The sequence below is a fragment of the Zosterops lateralis genome (assembly GCF_965231275.1).
Source record: "Zosterops lateralis genome assembly, chromosome: 1".
NCBI classification, from domain to species: Eukaryota; Metazoa; Chordata; class Aves; order Passeriformes; family Zosteropidae; genus Zosterops; species Zosterops lateralis.
The window spans coordinates 75,607,794-75,626,527 of NC_139762.1; the positions used below are offsets into that span (position 1 = coordinate 75,607,794).

The 18,734-nt window shown below is 35.3% G+C and overlaps 1 protein-coding gene across 2 annotated transcripts in view; it reads left to right on the plus strand.

Moving 5' to 3' along the window:
* Positions 1-2,545: 2,545 nt before the first annotated feature.
* The window catches only part of CDH12 (cadherin 12), a gene marked incomplete at both ends in the record, with an annotated part of 155,738 nt that continues 139,549 nt past the window's right edge, over positions 2,546-18,734 (plus strand). For both annotated transcript variants that reach the window (XM_083864680.1, XM_083864681.1), the window contains one exon: positions 2,546-2,776. In XM_083864680.1, the coding sequence (XP_083720806.1) occupies positions 2,546-2,776 (231 nt within the window). The remainder of the gene's footprint in view (positions 2,777-18,734) is intronic.

The following is an 18,734-nucleotide window of genomic DNA, read 5'->3' on the forward strand; positions in this document are numbered from 1 at the left end:
GATCAGAGGTACATAAGGCACCAATGAGTGTTTGACAGGTTTTGACATCCATAACTTAGAAAGAAAATGCAAAAAAATAAGCACAGACTAAAATAAATATGTCTATATAAGCCATTGAATTCCTGTACAAATTCCAGTGGTGCTATAAAATATATTCTTTTGGACCAAGCCTCTTCCAAAGCCAGCAAAGAAATTATGGGGAAAAAGAAGCTACTGGGGGAGAACCTTCTGCCTGTTTCCTACTCCATGAATAATACAGAACAGCAGGTTGGAGTGATTCTTTCAAGTGTCAGAGTATGAGAGTCTTAATTATTTGCCTTGCTGAGCTTTAAATTAAAAAAAGAAAAAAAAAAAAAAAAAAAAAAAAAAAAGAAATTCTTCATGTTGAGCTTTTTTGCAGCTGATGAGGGCATCTGTACTGCAATTCTGTACTGCAACATCCATTAGCCTCCCATTTTTCTCTGACCCTCCAATTCATCATCTTTTTGAAGCTGTAGGAAATGAAGAAATGAAGGCAGCCTTGGCACTGCTCTTTCCTGACTCTGCAGTAGGCATTCTGGGAGACCAACGGAGAAGGGGTTAAAGTGCTCTGTGTCTTGCACTTGGTTAGTAACCTTCCAGCCGAGGGGGAATTGCTCTCCTTTCATTGAGGTCTTTCAATCTCTTTGCATTACTTTTGGTGCTGTATAACATTTTAAAAGCTCCCTGACTGACAGACATGGCCAGAGGCAGAGCTCTGCTGGGAGAACTGCAATGTACAGAGTCTTCTCAGCAAAGAGAAGTGGTATGGGAATTAAATTGACTACAACATGATTTGGGCATTTCCAAAGAAGTGGAGACTATCCCACTCTTTTCTTAAATATTTGTTTCCATCTCCCATCTATGTATTCAAAAGGATATGTTGAGTTGACTGTTTTTATTTTTTTGCTATGTTTCATGATTACTATGATTTTGCCATAAAAACAAGGCATGTATTCTGCAACCATGGATCAGGAGAGGCAAAAAAGTTTGGAAATCTTGGAACTGAATTATGGATGAACACAGTCTGAATGTGAAGTTATATACACTGAATGCATTAAAAAGAGAAGCAGGAAACCACATGTGAATTGTTCAGTAAAAGATAAATTCATACCAAATATATTGAATGCAGATCTCTGTTGCAGTTGGGTCTGTCTTAATGTTTCTTTTCTGGAATAAAATCCATAGACTGCAAATGATTGTACAAGTACAAATTTTTGCTCATTGCACAAAACAATATTTTGCTGTAGATGAAAAACATTGAAATGTTTAGAACATAACTTAGAAAATCTTTTATTTAAAGGATTCTGAGCAGATAGGAGTTCTTTCCTTATATTTTATCCTTTCTGAAAGTAGAATTAAAACACTCAGTAGATACTTTTCATCAGTTTTTTTCTTTCTTTTTTAAGACTTAAAACATAGCCTTTCAAATCTGAACAGAAAATCTCACCTCAAATTTAGTATAGGAAGTGCAGTTACTCTTTTAGGGTGTTGCTTTTTTTTTTCTTTTTTAAGACTTGTTAAGTTTTCCAGGTTTCTGATTATAAATCCTTTCTATTTAAATACTTTAGCATGTACCTAAGAAATAAGAATTTCTATGTTATTTATTGTTATGGAAAGTAATGATATAATTCATAAGGAAAATATAACCTTTGGCAGTATTTGAAAAGGAAAAATATATATGGTAAAGTATTTTATTCTTCTTCTTTTTTGAGGTCCATATCATGTCATTGATTTTTAAGCAGAACTCTATTGATTTCCTAGAAACCTATGCTTAAAAATCAATGACACAATAAGGCCCTGATAAAGTGGTGAATTCCATTGTGCTATAAATTGTATTTTTGTTTTTAAAATATAAAATGCATTTATCTTAAGCCCTACAGGCAGTTATTTTTTATACCTGGCAACCAGCACACTTTAGAGAAGACTTCAAGAGGCTTTCTCTGACAGAGAAAGCGAGTGAAGAATTCCTGCTCTAGACAATAGGGTGAAAGAGTGGATCCCCTGTTCTCCAGCATTTTGTTTGTAAGTCTGGAGAAAACATTTTTGACATCTCTGGTGGGAAACAGTTTTGTTTGATAACTGATCCTAAAGCAAAGGCTACAGCCCTCTCTCAGACAGACACAAAGGTAATGCTAAGCAGAGCAAGAATGAAGTGTTCCTGTGTTAACTGTACAATGTTCTAGAGCACCTCGGTGCTACAATGAAAATAGCAATCTTTTTAAAACCGTGATTCTTAATCTTTTTCTCTGTCTCTAGAAACTAACTAGGTGTGAGAATTTTGATGAACGCTTCAGTGTAATCCTATGTAATTTGATGTTGCATGTAAATCTCTTTTATAGGTCCCTATAGATGGAATTTATTGCGGCAAATACCTTGTCATCAGAAGGATTAATGCCTGCATTAGCATTTCTGCAATAAAACCAGAAGCTAAGTGGTGAAGGCCACAGACACCTCAAACCTGGATTCCTCTGCTCTGCATTAAGTGCTGGAGTTTTTATTACTTGCGGTAGGGAAGCCATTGCCAATGCTCACAAGGAACTGCTTATTCCTGCTTCTCTGGGTCCTGTTTGATGGAGGTCTCCTAACACCACTGCATCCACAACCACAAGAGATTTTAGAAGCACAGCCAAGAGAAAATGTTGTCCCAGTGCCAGGCAGGAGATCATCTGCCCAGCGAGTCAAACGAGGCTGGGTGTGGAATCAATTTTTTGTGCTGGAGGAGTACATGGGCTCTGAACCTCAGTATGTGGGAAAGGTAATTTTTTTTTACTATTTCTTTAAAAGTTTAAATGATATAGACAAGTAGTATAATATATTATAAATGTGTACCTGTTGGTGGTGGGACAAATCTTCAACTGGCAGTACTTCTCTCTTCTCATTTTTAGTCACTCTTTCCTATAGTCACTATATACTTTCTGGTGTTGTATATTTGTCTTATTTCCCCATTTTTGCTTTTGAAATTAAACAAAAATAACAGCAACAACAATAAAAAATAATAATTTAAAAATAAATAAAAAAGAGTTCTGATATAAATCTGTGTTTCACAACTAATTTTAATTAAGACTACTGTAATAGCATATTTGATTTTTAGCAGCAAACATTGTTCTGATATCACGAGATAAGGTATAAACCTTAAATCTCAAGCCCAGAATGCACAGTCATTTCTGTGATTGATTTGGTTATTCCAAGACAGTTCTCAGCTAATGAAGCCACATCTTGTTTTGGTCTATTGTCTTCTGTCTCAGAACCATTTACTTTTATTTCTGATTGTTCAGATTGTTTTCAAGTATTTCTAATATGTTTTATTGCTTCATAATTCAAAGTTCTGTACTATAGCTTTTATACCGTGTGTAGACATGCACAATCATACCTGCAGAGAATTTTTGCAATTCCCTCTCTCATTATATGTCCACTGTTTCTTTAAGAGGGCATAAATAATTGAATAATTGACAGAAAACTGTTTGAGGGGTGTGGAGGTGGCGAATTTAAATAATAGAGTTTTCAGATAGGAAAGGACGCCTGAAGAAAATCTTAGCAGAGTACATAATTGGATGCTGTGTATAATTTTCAGTTTAAGTAAAGGACCTTCCTCAGTGAAAATAACAAGTCGGGAATTTGTTTCCTGCATCCCCAAATGCCACTTCTCTATACAGCAAGGTTTCAAATTCACCTACTGTAAAAATGAGTCATCATGCTTCATTTTCTTTTCCTAAGTGTACAAGCAGAAAATCTTTTTTTTTTCCCTAAATATAAATAAATCAACAGAAAATTATTTTTTCCTCCTACGCTTACAGAAAACTATTCTGAGGATGTATAAATAAAACACTAGATTATTTAGCAAAGCAGCCAAAAATGTACTTGGATATTGCACATGAAAGCATTTGTGTTAAGCTCTAAAATACATTGGTCAAAACGATTTGCAAAGCAGTGTGGTTTTTTATCACAAAGTTAATACAATGAGCTAGTTGTAAGTCTGAAGAAAGGGGGACCACATCATAAAAAAAATCATATTTTTGATATTCAGTTGATACAAGTTACACTTTCTCCAACACATACCTTTGTTCTGGCACCTCGCTGAAGATGCCAAGGACTCTCACCATATTCAATGCTATAGCACAGGCAATGTGATTACTGTGCCTTTAATGTCAAAAGACAGAGAAATTACTGCTGTACCACTATATTTTTGCTAGTCTTTATTCCTTTGTGTAAGTTTTTCTTGGTAGTCATTAAGGGTCAGTTCTAAACTGCCAAAATAATGTTAATTTTTCACAAAAAATGGACTATTATCAATATACTGATGAATCAGCTTCTTCCTTTGTCCTGTTTTTGCTCCACTGATGTTAAGTTTATAAGCAGCTTTAGAACTAACGGGATATTTTCATTAAGAGCAATATTTATCACAGATTTACCTGGAATGTTTTTACCTCTTTAAACTTTCTTGAACTGTTACAAATTGTGGGACACTTGTCAAGTATGAGGAAGATTAAAAAGTCAGACCCCTTTTTTAAGTCAAAACACCTGCTTCTAGAATACAGCAATTAATTCTAGGTAATAACTTTTTTCAAGAATGCTTATTTTTATCACAACTTGTTTTATCTATATAAACTATTTGCTTTAGTATATTTGAAAAAAGAAATCAAACCCTGTCAGTCTTTGTGTCATCTTTGCTGAATCTTACAAAAACAGTACACAAACAAATAAACAAAATCAAGATGGAGACGTTTGGGTTTTCCCCTTTTTTTCCACAAAGATCTTAATGAAGGTATAACACTGAAAGAGAGAAGTTCCTTAGAGAAATTGAGCTTTTAAATCCAGATAGCAAAAGCTAAGCTTCACATAAATTCAAACCATTGTCAACATACTAAAATATACCCACCAGTCTCTAATCAACATCTTCAGATCTTACGCAATTTTTTAAAATCACATAAAAATTTTAAGGTGTTAAATGCAATTGAGTTCTGGATTGGTTGCAGAACTAAGTCTACAGAAATAAATTATTCACTAAACTTAAACATTTATTTCAAAATCATGTGTTTTCAGGTTAATTCTTTTTATAATGCTACAGCTCAGTATTTTAAAATGGTAATAAGTATATTATAAAGTGTGGGATATTTCATGTGACCTAAAATCACAAGGGTTTTATCTTCTTCTAGACATGATATCGGGACACCTGTGCATAGGCATTTATATTACTTATTATAGAACTTCTGCACTAATAATGCCACAATAATTTATAAGTAGGAGTTTAATATATCTATTAAATCAGCTGACAGTTTCATTAAACAGTTGAGAGTGACTGGCTAATATTGCAAACATTCTGTAAGAGAATGCAGATTTACAGCAATAATGTCTTCTGTCATCAGCCAGTGCACGTAATTCCTTTAATGTCTGTTTTTAGACAAATGTCTCAAGAAATGTCAGGTTGCAAATCAAAATATAGTTTACAAACTGATGGGAATTAGTCTAGCTTACAGGTTGTGATTTTGAAATAGTGCTTGAAGCTTAAACATTAAAAGCATTTAACTTGATTATTAAAGTTTGGGAATCTGCTTGTGTAATCCGGAAGAGGAATAAAAATCCATCAGATTGATAAACAGAAGATAACTCTCTTTGTGCAACATTCATTAAGCAGATCCTGTCTAAAAAGTAAAATTATAGCATGGTATTACCAAGTGATCCATGAAAATGGACAGGGTGCCAGCGTAAAATAAAGCTTGCTTATTTACTTTGCAGTGCTTTACTTGTTTTCCTGGTACTGTGAAGCTCCAGAAGACCAAGCAAAAAAAAACACATGTGTGGATGAAGACAAAAAAGTTTTTTTTTTTTTTTTTTTTTTTTTTTTTTTTTTTTGTTTTGTTTTGTTTGTTTGTTTGTTTTTTGTTTTTTGTTTTTTGTATTTTGGTTTTTTGTTTTTGGGGTTTTTTTTGTGTGTGTGTGTGTGTGTGCAAAAGCTCAGGTCTCAGTGAATGGTGACAGAAATCATCAGAGGATCAGGTCCTCAAGCATGAACAAGTCCCAGCACAGTTTATACCCACAAACAAGGTAGCAGTTTTAATTGCCCTTATGCAAGGATAATGGAAGGGGGTGGTGCAGCCCCAACCAGAACACTACAAATATGTCTGTAACCTTTCTTTATTGCTGTGTTTCAACAGTGACATGCAGAGGCAGCAAAATAAACTGAAAGTTCAAAAGAACAACATGGTCAAGATAATACTAGCAAAGGTTTTAGTTGTGCTGCATGTGGCATCTTCCCTTTATATGTGTCTTTGTGTTCCTAGTGTGTGAATGCATCACATCTTTCTTTGCACAATTGCTTCCAGTGAGAATTTTTTGCTGTCTGTCCTCAAGTGTGCAGACACAGGCATATAGTAGCTTGTACTGGAAGCAGAATGGGTGCATAGGAAAAGATTGCAACGTCCTCTTCAGTGTAATGTCCATTTCTTTTCTATTTTCCAGCGTAGTGAAAAACAAAACAAAACAAAACAAAAAAACCCCAAAAAACCCAGAACCTCAGCTTACCAGATTTTTTTTCCCATGAATAATCTATTTTTTACAACAGTTTGTTCTTTAAATTTCTGTCACATTAATGCATGCTCACATAAAAACTACTACAGATATTTTTTGTTAAGAAAAGGACGCTGAAAAATTTAATACTCACAACTGCTTTATTGCAGTATAGGGTAATGTAACAATATGGTATTTTTCATCTGACTCAGTCCGAGAAAGCCTCATCTTCTTCAAAGGGTTTCCCATATATCAAGGCAGAAAGAGTGTGATTTGGAGGAAGCAGGGCTTTATATCTGTGAGTAGAACAGCATGTTTTTTTAAAACCTTATAATTTACCCTCTGCATCTGAAATATGAGCATAGAATACATTTATGCATTTTAAGTGGATAATTTTTAATATAATGGAATAATGTTAACCACCTTCCATCAGGCTTAAATCAACATTTACTTCTGAATACACACTCACTTTTTTACAGTTATTTTACCCCTTGGGTGAGTGTCTGGATGGCAGGGCAGTGTGTAAAGGAAATTTTGCACTGCTGGTTTTGAATCTGTTCAGACAAACAATTTTACAGTGTGGTGGCTATAATTTTGGCATTATTCATAAGGACAGAGTTAACTTGAAAGAAAAATAAAGTTTAAGGAAAAGAAATACGTGCAGTGAATTTGAAAGCTACTGTCCTTTGAAGGAAAAAGAAAAGCTTAAATCTATTCATAAATGTGCCCGGATTAAACTTATCTTTTTAAAATTGTATTTCTGCTAGATCTCTAGTAATATGATCACAATAATACTTCATTTAAGGTTGTCAAAAAGGTTTGGTAATTTATCAGATTCCATTCCCACAACTGAAGTAACAATATTAAAGTTAGCCATGTACTCTTTCCATTGGACATTTGCACAGTGCCATCATCAAAGAGAGGAAAATTGTTTCAGGGACTGCTGCTAGTAATGTACTAATTGACTCCCATGATGCAGGACATCACAGTTACTCATTTCTGGATGATTTTAATATGAATGATATGCTATGTATAAGAATGAGCTTGTTCAGTACATGGAACATATACTCACCTCTGTTTGCTGACATCAAAGTGAAATCTTGTTGGGCCTTAGTGGTCTTCAGATAGTAATTTAAAGAGCAATCAGGCATGATCACATTAACCTGGCTTACTAAATTGGCTTATGGAGTTTATGCCATGCACATATTCAATCAAAAGCACTGTCACAATTTATTACAGACAAGGAAATTGATGAAGAGAAATAAAATGGTAAGAAAGGTGTAAGAGGAATCAGAACTGGTATCAGAATTCTGTATTTCTTTTCTTGCTCTGTTGAGCTGAGACCTTTGTCTCTCGCAGTTATGTCTATCTGGTGAAAAAACATGATGACTTTAAAAGCTTTGCATCCTGTGTATTGCATGGAGTATGTGAGACGCAGAGTAATTTTGACAGTTGCACGTGAAAGTGTGAGAAGGAAATGGAACCATGGAAACACAAAACCCCCATGAGCAAGTCAGACTTGCATTTAATGTTTACTCCTGAAAGCTTACCTTTTTACAAGGTGTACAAAGACATACAGAAGAGGTGAACAACTATCAACAGAATGTTTATTATTGATCTAGTGGCTTCACTTTGTTTATTGATTTTTTTTAGGTAGCTCATAGAAGAAAAATTAGGAGCATAGTAGTAGTAGTAAGACTTCTGGCCTGTGGTACTTACATTGATGAAAATTATATGAGGTATTTGGAGCTGAAAAAAAAGGAGGACTGTGTTTTCACTGATTGCGTGAGAGAGGAGAAAGAGTGAGCTCACGACAAGGAGAGATCAAAATAAAAAGGAAGGATCAACTTCCTGAGCTGTCACCCATATTTTAGAGGATGTAGAAGGTTGAAGTTATTGTTCTGAACAGCTAAGGAGGTCACAGACTGGAAGATTTCAAACTCTAAAATTTAGCAGGCTGTATTATGCAAGAATTCAGTGATCACTGTAGAAGATCCAGAGCCTGTGGAAATGGTCCCGTTGGAATGAATAACTGGGTCTCTGAACACAGCTGAGTGCTAACGGTGCTAACGGTGCTTGCATGTGTCTCAAATTTATGTTCCCAACACAGATGGAGAATAACAAGTGAGCTTGTTATGCTAAAGAAAAATCTTATACCTATTGTAGTTTTATTTGGAATGCTTCTGTATAAATGGCTTCATTTGGACAGGAAGTTTATTTAAACAGGGAAATATGGGAAAAGAGAGTTTAGAAACATATTTAGAATTTTTTTCACAGGACTTAAGGAGAGCAGACAAACCAAAACATGTTCTCCTCTTTTAATTAAAAAAAAAAAAAAAAATTGAACATTTTAAATTTGTTTAATCTAAAAATGGCATTTGGCTGAAAAATTCTGATTCAGCTGGTAGACATAATGTTATTGATAGTGAGATCAGACATGGGCATATATTCTGTATGTCAGCAATGCAAGCTGAATTTACAACAAGTGAAGCGTTAGATCATCAATTAAAATTCAGCTGGGATCATCAGAATGCCAAATAATAAATCAAATAACATTTGCCAGACAGCAAAATGTGGTGCAATATTAAATACCTGTAGCTATTCCTGTATCTGAGTAACAATGTGTAAACCAGAATAACAAGAAGATTCAGAAATGGAATAAAATTTATGGTTGCTGCAACATGCAAGGTGTAAACAAAAAAAGGGATAGCATAATGCCTCACTTCAATGTGCTACAAAAGTATAAATTTTGAGCAGGAAAACAAAAATTTACAGAAATGTTAAAGAACTGCTAAGTGACAGGAGACTAGATTAAAGTTCAGGATTTCATATCTATGAGTGGATTAGTTTTTTCACAATGTGGACTTTGTTTCCTCTGCTCATTGTAGAGGGGACGTAGATTAGGCATTAGAACAGCAATTGGAAAAAAAACTTTAAACTGCAAATTTCAGAAATACGAATAATTTATAATTCTACTTATATAGCTGTCAAAATATGCATACTTATATAATTTGTATATTTATACAATTTTCACTGAAAAGCAGCACCGTGGGGAGGGACCTGGATGTCCTTGTTGATGGCAAGTTGAAGATGAGCCAGCAGTGCCCTGGCAGCCAGGAGGGACAACCCTGTCCTGGGGGGCATCAGGCACAGCATCACAGCCGGGCAAGGGACGGGATTGTCCTGCTCTGCTCTGAGCTGGGGCAGCTTTACCTTGAGTCCTGGAGGCAGGTTTGAGTGCCACAACAGGAAGACATTAAACTATTAGGGAGTGTCCAAAGAAAGGCCACGAGGATGGTGGAGGCCTTGAGGGGAAGGTGTATGAGGAGCAGCTGAGGTCACTTGGTCTGTTCAGCCTGGAGAAGAGGAGACTGGGGGAGACCTCTGCAGCTAAAACTTCTGTGTGAGGGGAAGCAGAGGGGCAGACACTGATCTCTTCTGTGGTGACCATTGACAGGACCCAAGGGAAGGGCCAGAAGTTGTGTCAGGGGAGGTTTAGGCTCGAGATTACCAATGAGTTTTTAATCCAGAGGGTGTTTGGGCACTGGAACAGGCTGTTCAGGGAAGTGGTCACAGCATCAGCCTGCGAGAGTTCGAGGAGCATTTGGACAATGCTCTCAGGCACATAGTGTGAGTCTTGAAGGTGTTCTGTGCAGGCAAGGTCTCAATGTTCCTTGTGTGTCCCTTCCAACTCAGAATATGCTGTGATTCTGTGATTAAAAATTGCTTCAATAAAATGCAAAGCTTTGAAAACAGCATGAAAAATCACAGCTGAAATTTCAAAACCAAAGTATGAGCATGAAATAGAATGTAGCAAATTTAAAACTGAAATTAATTTTTTCAAACAAAATGAAAAATATCCTGAAACAAAAAACAAACAAACAAACAAAAAAAAAAAACCAAAAAAAAAACACCACAAAAAACCAACCAAACCCAAGACCCCACACTAACAAACAAAAAACCCAAAAACCCATAAAACAAATCCAAAACCTCACAGCTAGAATCAATCAGTCATTAATAAAGCATGTTTCATAAGAAAAAGAAAGAGTAATTTCCTATCAGCTCTCCAGCACCAACATATGGGAGAGGCTAACAAGTTAGAAGGTTCTCTATCTCATCTTCAGTCACTGCAGTAAATATGCTTGTATGCAAGTCATCAACAGAAATGATTGGCACTGGCAGTCTTTTCAAATGCTGCCATTATATAATATGGTTTGTGATTTATGCCCTGAAAGTGTTTTAACAGCAGATCCCCTAAAGTGCAAAAACTCCTGTTCTTCTGAAGGTGATATATCAAACCACAATTTCTGTTATATAACATAGAAAGCCATGGACTTGGGGCAAATATTGGTTTTACGGCAATGACCATTTCCCTCTCTCTCAGCAATGCTTCATCTCCCACAGGCTCTACATGTCCTGTCATTCCTCTCCCTCTGGAGACAACCATTCCCTAATCCTTTCTCCTGCCTCCCTGTGTCTGATATCCACTCTGATGCAAAAGCTACAATCACCTTACTTCTTGCATAGGATCTGTTATGTATCCTATTAAATTCTGAGGAATTAACCCAGATAATAGCAGGTTTGAGCTTCTCTTCCAGTTTCAAATAGACCTTGTGTACCCAAAAACTTGGGGTTTTTTCCATATGTGTTGCTGAAATTAATTGTCTTTCATAAATGGACCTTGTCTTTATTACTTAACAATTATTTCATAAAACAGAGTAGATTACATATTTTTCTACCTGGGAAAAGAAAGCAGAAAACTCCACATGAAAAGTCAAAAAAAGCTTGTAACAAAGAAAAGTGGAATTGGGCAGGATTTCAACTGAGGACATAATAATACATAAAAATAATCAAATATGATTTAGATGCCCCAGTAGTGGAAAATAATTTTGTAACAGGAACACTATGGCATAGTTTTCTCTCTTGTCACTTGCTTATCATTTAGTCAATTTAAATGGAGATTATAAAATCCCAAATAATCCAATGACCTTGTAGAGGCATTTGCAGACTCTTAGAAACAGATGATGCTGTTTCTAAGGGTGGAAGACAATCTAAAGCATAAAAACAATCTGGTGTAAAATCGGCATTTTCCTTCCAGTATTTTTTTTTTTTTTTTAACTCTGATGAGTTCCTTGGTGTAGTTCACTGTGTGGTACCAGATGCGTGTGTTCTGAGACTGCTGCATGGAAGAGATACATGTGCTCTATAAGCAGAAGAGGGTGTCTAAGGAGAAAGGGGATTATATCCACACAGCTGGGTGACATGTCCCACCCCCACCCCACACAGGGCCTGATCTCACAGAAGGTGAAAAAGGGAGGAGAAAAGCTGAAAGACCTACTAATAAGAGAACACTATGTCCACTAGCAATGACTTATACTAAAATTAAAACTAATGTAGTTTTAATTTTTAGTAACTAGCTTAAATTTAATTTTTTTTTTTCTGGAGGAGGTCTTGTTTCAAAAATACATAGATAGAATGGGTTTTGTCTAAATAGCTGTGCACAGTAGTTATTCTTGTATTTGCAACACGACAAAGAAGTGTGTGTAAAGAATAAAGCAAACTTGGAAAAAACTCCTGTCTTCTAGCATCAGCTGTAATTATAAAAATTATTACCTTGTGTGCATTGTATTTATTTTAGCTGTCAGTCCCTGAATATGTAAGTTAGAGTTGTTATTGATTCCGTTATCAATGATTGATACTGCAATGTCATTAAAACCTTGCTACTGCTTGCTAAAAGATAGATTTTCAGTAACATATGGATTATTCACTCCTATTGTTGTGAAAATACCTAACTGACCACTGAAAAAACATTACTATGTTTCATCCTGGACACTATGATGCTGCATTCAGTATCAGTAAGGACTTAGGCTAGGGCCTGTGCTTTTTAATGTCATCATAAATTATCTTGGAAAGTGTGAGAATATCCTGGGGAGTGTTTGCTCTTCAAATTAAGCTACTAGAGTTGCTCAAGACAAAGGGTAAGTGGAAAAAAAATGTGAAAAGGACCTTATGAAACAGGAATAAAATAAGACATGAAATCTGATGTAAAGCTGTACATACTGTGGGAGGAGGGTAAGAATTCCAATTTCAGTAATAAATTGTTGTGCTCCATGGAAATGATAATCTCTCTCAAATGAGATCTTGTTTCATAATAGCTGTATGCACATTTGCTTAGTGTGTGGTGTGTGCCAAAACAAGCAAATGGGATGTTAGAAATTCTTAGCAGCAGCAGCTGAAGGAAATAGATGTCATTAATACAGCTTTGTATCTAAATTTCTCGTGAGCCTTTATCTTCCACACTGGGAATGATTTCTCTCTAGTCTCAGAGAACATGGGTCCCAAAGAACTGGGGAAAGTACAGTCAAGGACAAAAGGTTAATCAGGACCTTTGGACTGACTCTTAAGTGAGGAATAACTAAGATAGGTTTCCTTAGCCTGGAAAAGAAAAAAGAGGAGTTATGATAGGTCTCAAAAGTATCTAGAACACAGGGGTGAGAGTAAAGGGGGAAGATTCTGACCTTCAGCAATGCAAGATGTGTGGGGCACAGCTGAAGGCAACAGGTGGCACATTCAGAGCAAAGAAAAGGAAGTGATCCTTCACAAAATGAATCAATCCAACCAGGTAGCTCTGTGCCACAGGTTGCTGCAGAGATAACAGATTTTTTCTTGTTAATGATAAGAGAATGAAGAAATTAATAAAAAAATCGATTTGCCAAAGGCTAATAACTAGTCACCACCAATATCTACAAGAATGGCTGGACACTTGGAAATTATGTGGTGAACTGTGCTTTCTCTGGCCTTCACCTTTGCCAGAGGCAGAGTTCTGGGTTGGAGGCCACGTGCATCCAGTGCAGCATACCTTGCTTTGGGGACCAATAATAGTAATGGCTCTGTGACAGACATACTCCTCCATCCAGAATAAAATAATAAGTGTTTATAATAATCATGTTCCAAAAGTGACTTGTTTTACTTTGTTGAAAGTGGTTTCAAAAGTTTAATGGGCAAGGAATTTCATCAAGTAAGAAATGAGTTTTAAATAGAAAAAATATATTTTATTAAATAGCATTTCTCCTAGTGAAAAATATAAACATTTGTCTTTATATGTAAAATGTAAACATCTGCAGTACTTCCCAGAGCAATTTACTAATTGTTTTGTTGATTTGGCTATGTTAGTAATAATATTAGATTCACAAAACATAAGACAGCAGTGCAGGTCATTATACAAATGTAATGTAATGCCAAGAAAAATGCCTGGTTATCAGGCTTGGGATGTTGTTGCAAATCTTCATGCCTTTCAATATCATACTGCCAGCCATTTCACACTAATTGCTTCTCTAGTTTTCTAGTGCATGTCACTGACTGATTTTATGGAATCATCCTTAAAACATCCTTAAAAAGATCTGAGCCTCTTCAGGCCCCTTACAATTCCCCAGAGGATCCCTTCTATCTGAAGCTGACCTAAGCACAAAACACATTTGCTATGCTGAGGATGCAGCCCACACACTCAGTTTGTGATTTGGTTTCCTCTCTGACTCTGAGTGAGAGGGAACTGTGCTCAGACCAGCTTGGGAATGTGAGGGAACTTGATCAGGTGCAGTGAAACCTTCCAGGCAAGCTCATCATCCACATGCACCATGAATGTGACAACCACAGTAGTACCTACACTCAAACTGAAACACAGTTGCAAAAGACAGATAGAGACAAAGTACAAATATTCCTGTATGTCTTCTTGCTGGGATATTTTTACCCTCTTATGCAAATCTTGCAGCATTCTTATAAAAGGCAGTAGGTGGTTTAAATTATACTTTGCAATCTGTTTCATGAAAATAAAATGACCTCTTAAAGGGGATAAGAGTTGTGATCATGTCTTGTAAGTCTGACTGCCTGATAAGCTGAAGATCAAGAAGTCAGTGAAAGGACTTTTTTATTACATCTTCTGCTTTACTTCTGTGCAGGATTTCCTTGTTTATCTTGCAAACTTAAAAACTTTCAGGGTTTTGTATATATTTGCATAGTCTTTATGTACAAAATCCCACATACAATGAAGGAGAGTAGGTGTTTTATGTGATGGTTGAATAAGAATTTAGGCCTGTCAGGAATTTGTGCACCAGCTTTTTGGTTTTTATTTAAGTTATGGGTATTCAAAAACCCTTTTCTGGTGTTCAGTTCCAGTTGTCCTTTAAAGAAGCCTAAAGTGAGACAAGAAGAGAGAGTTTTCTTTTCCAATATCCTAGAGGATAACGTCAATAAATGAGTTTTGATTAGTAAATACTTTTCTATGTCACTGTGGCAGAGGGTAAACCCTAGACCCTGATGATGATTCTGTACTATTCAGCAGAGGATGTTCTATTTAAGTTTTTTTTCTCATAGCACTGGTTTTCAGGAGTGATGTCTGAGTAAAATGTTGATCACAGCTGATTCCGAATCTTTTATGTTTTCTTGTACCTTGGTGTCAGTGTAAAATTACTATGTTGAACAGAGTACAGTTTTTTTAGTGTTTCATAATGCAGTATCCAAAGCTATTTTCTTTAGTGTGTCAAGTTGCAGATTTGGGTAGTCAACAAGAGTTATTGTGTCAAATACCATCAGCCTATAAATATGTATGTGTTATTGCTGATGTGAATTAAGGATTATAATAAAAAAGTGAGATAGGACAGTATAATTGCTGTAACAATGTTGATTTTTTTCTTGCTGTGAGAATTGAAGCATAAACTGTGGAGGAGAAGGCTAAGGAAAAAGGTCTCATTGACGTTATTAGTGCAGTATATATTTTCTAGAAACCAAGAGTGCTTTTCAGCACTGTCATGTAAGCCAGTTAATAGCTCCTGCTTGTCAAATCCAGCTGTATCAGCCCAACAGTAGGTAACTGCTTGTAGTTTAATTGATGCCAGTATTAGAGTCTAAGAAAATAATCAATGAGCATTTGCAGAATCAGGAAATTCCTGCACTAGCCCAATGAATTTTGGCAGACAGAATTTGTGCAGATTAAGAACCATTAAAAAGTTGCTGAAAACTTGAAAAACTGACCGGTACAACTGAACATTTCTTTTCAGTAAAGATATATGTTCCTGTGGTATTTCTCAAAAGTAAAATATTTACTTATTTTGAGTAATTTATATGCTGATGGACTAATTTGATATTATCAAGAAGTTAAAAGGCAATAACAAGTTTATGATTTATATTAGAAACAATAACTTGAGCTGTTTTTGGAGGTTTTTTTGTATAGCAAAATACAGAACCAAAAATAAATCATTCTTTCATTTGGATGCAAACAAGATTGGGTTTGGTTCTTTTTTATGTACTGTTTTATTTACTCTATTCACCATTTTGACATGTTTATTGCACTATCATATCTGAAAGCTATTGTAAGGCCTGGTTCTGAAGTGCACTTGATCATTCCTTTTCCAGCAAGCTCTGAGTCTTCTGCCAGGTGAGTCTGGTAGCAAATATAGCATAATTTTATTACTCAGCTCAAGGTAGTAAAATGAGATATATTAACAATTAAAAATAAATTAATGTCTAACCCATTATTTTACTTTGGAGCAACACTTTTTTAAAAGAAATTGTAATTGATCCTACAAAAAATGAGTTGTTCTGTCCTCTTTGCTGATTAGCTTGACTATAAGGTAGAGTGATTCAAAGACATGCTTTTATGGGCCTCATCACTAAGGCATCTGAACATTTCAATGACCATCTTTGCAGTGGCTCTGTGAGGTAAGAAAGTATCAGCTCTCTTCCCTAAGTAGGGAGCTAAAGCACAGGAAGACTGAAATATTTGCCTGAATAATTTACAATTGAATTTGAAACCTGAAAGTCCATCCTTCTGATTTTTCTAAATTTTGCTAAATGTGGGCCTTTTTAATATAAATAATGGTCTACAGTTTGATATTGTCTGAATTGATAAGTAGGGAGTTGTGTCTCTGTTGAAGGACACAGTAGCAGGGGAGCTGGGCAGATCTGCCTACCTGGAAATTAAATAAAGGATTACTGATTAAATTTTCTTACATCCAGCACTGCAGTGCTCTTTAGATTAAATAGTTAGCTACCAAGTCCATTCCTAGTCTTGACATTAATAATGTCAAATTTGTGACTGCAAGGTAAAACGTAAGGTAAAGTAAGCTCAAGGGGAAGAGGGAAGGAGATTAAAGGTCGGTGCTGCCAAGTCTTTACGAGCCTACTGTATTCGTGGATCATCAAGATTAACGACAAAATTATTAAAATAACTGGCAAAGCAGGCAACCAAGAGTCTTGTGTTCATAACAGTCTGTCTGCCTTGTGTTTTATGGGTACTCACTTGTGTTCCTTGTAATAGATTGTTAACATGCTTCTTTGGGGAGCCCAGCCCCAGAGACTGATTCCGAAGTAATGGCTTCCTCAGTGTATTAAATAATTCCGACAGGCTGTTCATTTTCTTTAATTATCTCCAAGTATTAGTGGTTAAAAACTTGTAAAAAGTAATGGTATAAGAAATTAGCCTATTGACATTACTTTTCCTATAGGCTATACAAGATAATAAGAAATGTGTCCTGAATTTGATCACATTTTATGCATTGTAGAGATAATTTTGTATTATTGGGGAAAATATAAAATGGTATTTTTTGGGAGAAAAAAGACACATGAAATCCCTTTTCCCAATATCTAGACAGGAACCAAAGGTTCTTTTATTCTAGGTGTTTGTGGGGTGTCTACTGTCATGTTTATTAATGATGGACAGTTCATATGGTGAGTTAAATAGGCAGGCAGAAATTATTTGCTTCAGTAATTTGTTGCCAGTGTTACTTTCCAGTAATGCAACTCAAACTGTGGGGAAAAAAGTAAATTACAAAGATAAATATAGGTAAGTTTATTCAAGGACTTTTCAAAGCCGTTGGTATTCTTTCATGACAATGTCTTAAAAAACCCTGAAAGTCATTTATAATGTTCATTAATGTTATGCACTAAAGAACAAGATGAGCCTAAAACAAAGCCTACAAAGTAAATAAAGACATTTTTCTAAAAGTTGTCAATATTCCACATATTTTGACAGAATTTTTAAGAAAAAACATTTTCAGAAATTGTTTTTAAGATCCAGAGATTTTAAAATAAATTTTCATTTTATCCTGTTAAATTCCAGTTCACTTTACTTCATTCCACCACAAATTTTATAACCAGGTAATGAGAGCTCTATATCTTTACTTAAAGATACAATGCAGACATAAACTAAAGTTCACTTCCATTTTGGGCTGTGTCCAAAAAGTAAATGGGACCTTTCTTTTAAAATAAATAAATAAATAAATAAATAAATAATTTTTTACAAAAATCTTTTTTATTCTTTCAAAATTAAGAAGTAATATTACATTTCTTAAATTCTGAAGTCATAGCCGTGTTTCAGAATTTTTACCAGATAGTTGGCAAATCTCTATGAGTGTTTTCATTCCAAATTAAAGGGGGCTTTTGAGGCAAATCTCTTGATCATTCAGACTTACTGTAGTTTTGTTCATATCAGGAGAGGTCTTGCAGAGTACAAACTAGATCACTTTTCCATAAAAAAGGCTGAGAGGATGCACTACATGAATTGGCACTTAGTCCACTGAACCAGATGAGATTTTGTTCTCAGTAGAAAACCCTGAGGTGCGCTTATTGCTGGCATCATTCCTCTCCATCAGCCGCTTCATTCTACAGAACACTCTCACTGGTTCACATTACCTGCTAACATAGGTACAGCTTGTGTCAAATAAAAAATAGATACAGAGACGCTACCCGAGGCTAGGTGAGTCCTGGCATATTTAGTCAGCCATCTTTCCCTAAATTTTGGTGAAATTTTCCAGTATGTTTAAGATGACCTGCTGAGCAGAAGGGATTTATACTGTTTAATGTATAAAGATGGAGAAGAAATTATGCAAAATAGTGATATAAAGCATGAGTGTATGATCTCAATTTTGAGTAGCTCTTAGTTATATTTATATTTAAGGTACATGCCTGAGTATGTAAAAAATTCAAGTTTGTCGTGTATCTCTTGCATGACTTATAATCCTTGAAAAATCTAGGTACTAAAAATAAGTGTTTACATTGTTTGTGTAAAATTATATTGATTTAGAAGAATTTAACTTACATGTTTTTTGCTTCATGTCTGTGTGTCTATGTGTCTGTGTGTGATCAGAAAGTAAAAGTTACATTTGTTCAAGTCTTCTTTTTTATGATTACTTCTTATCTGTGTTAGAACATGTTCA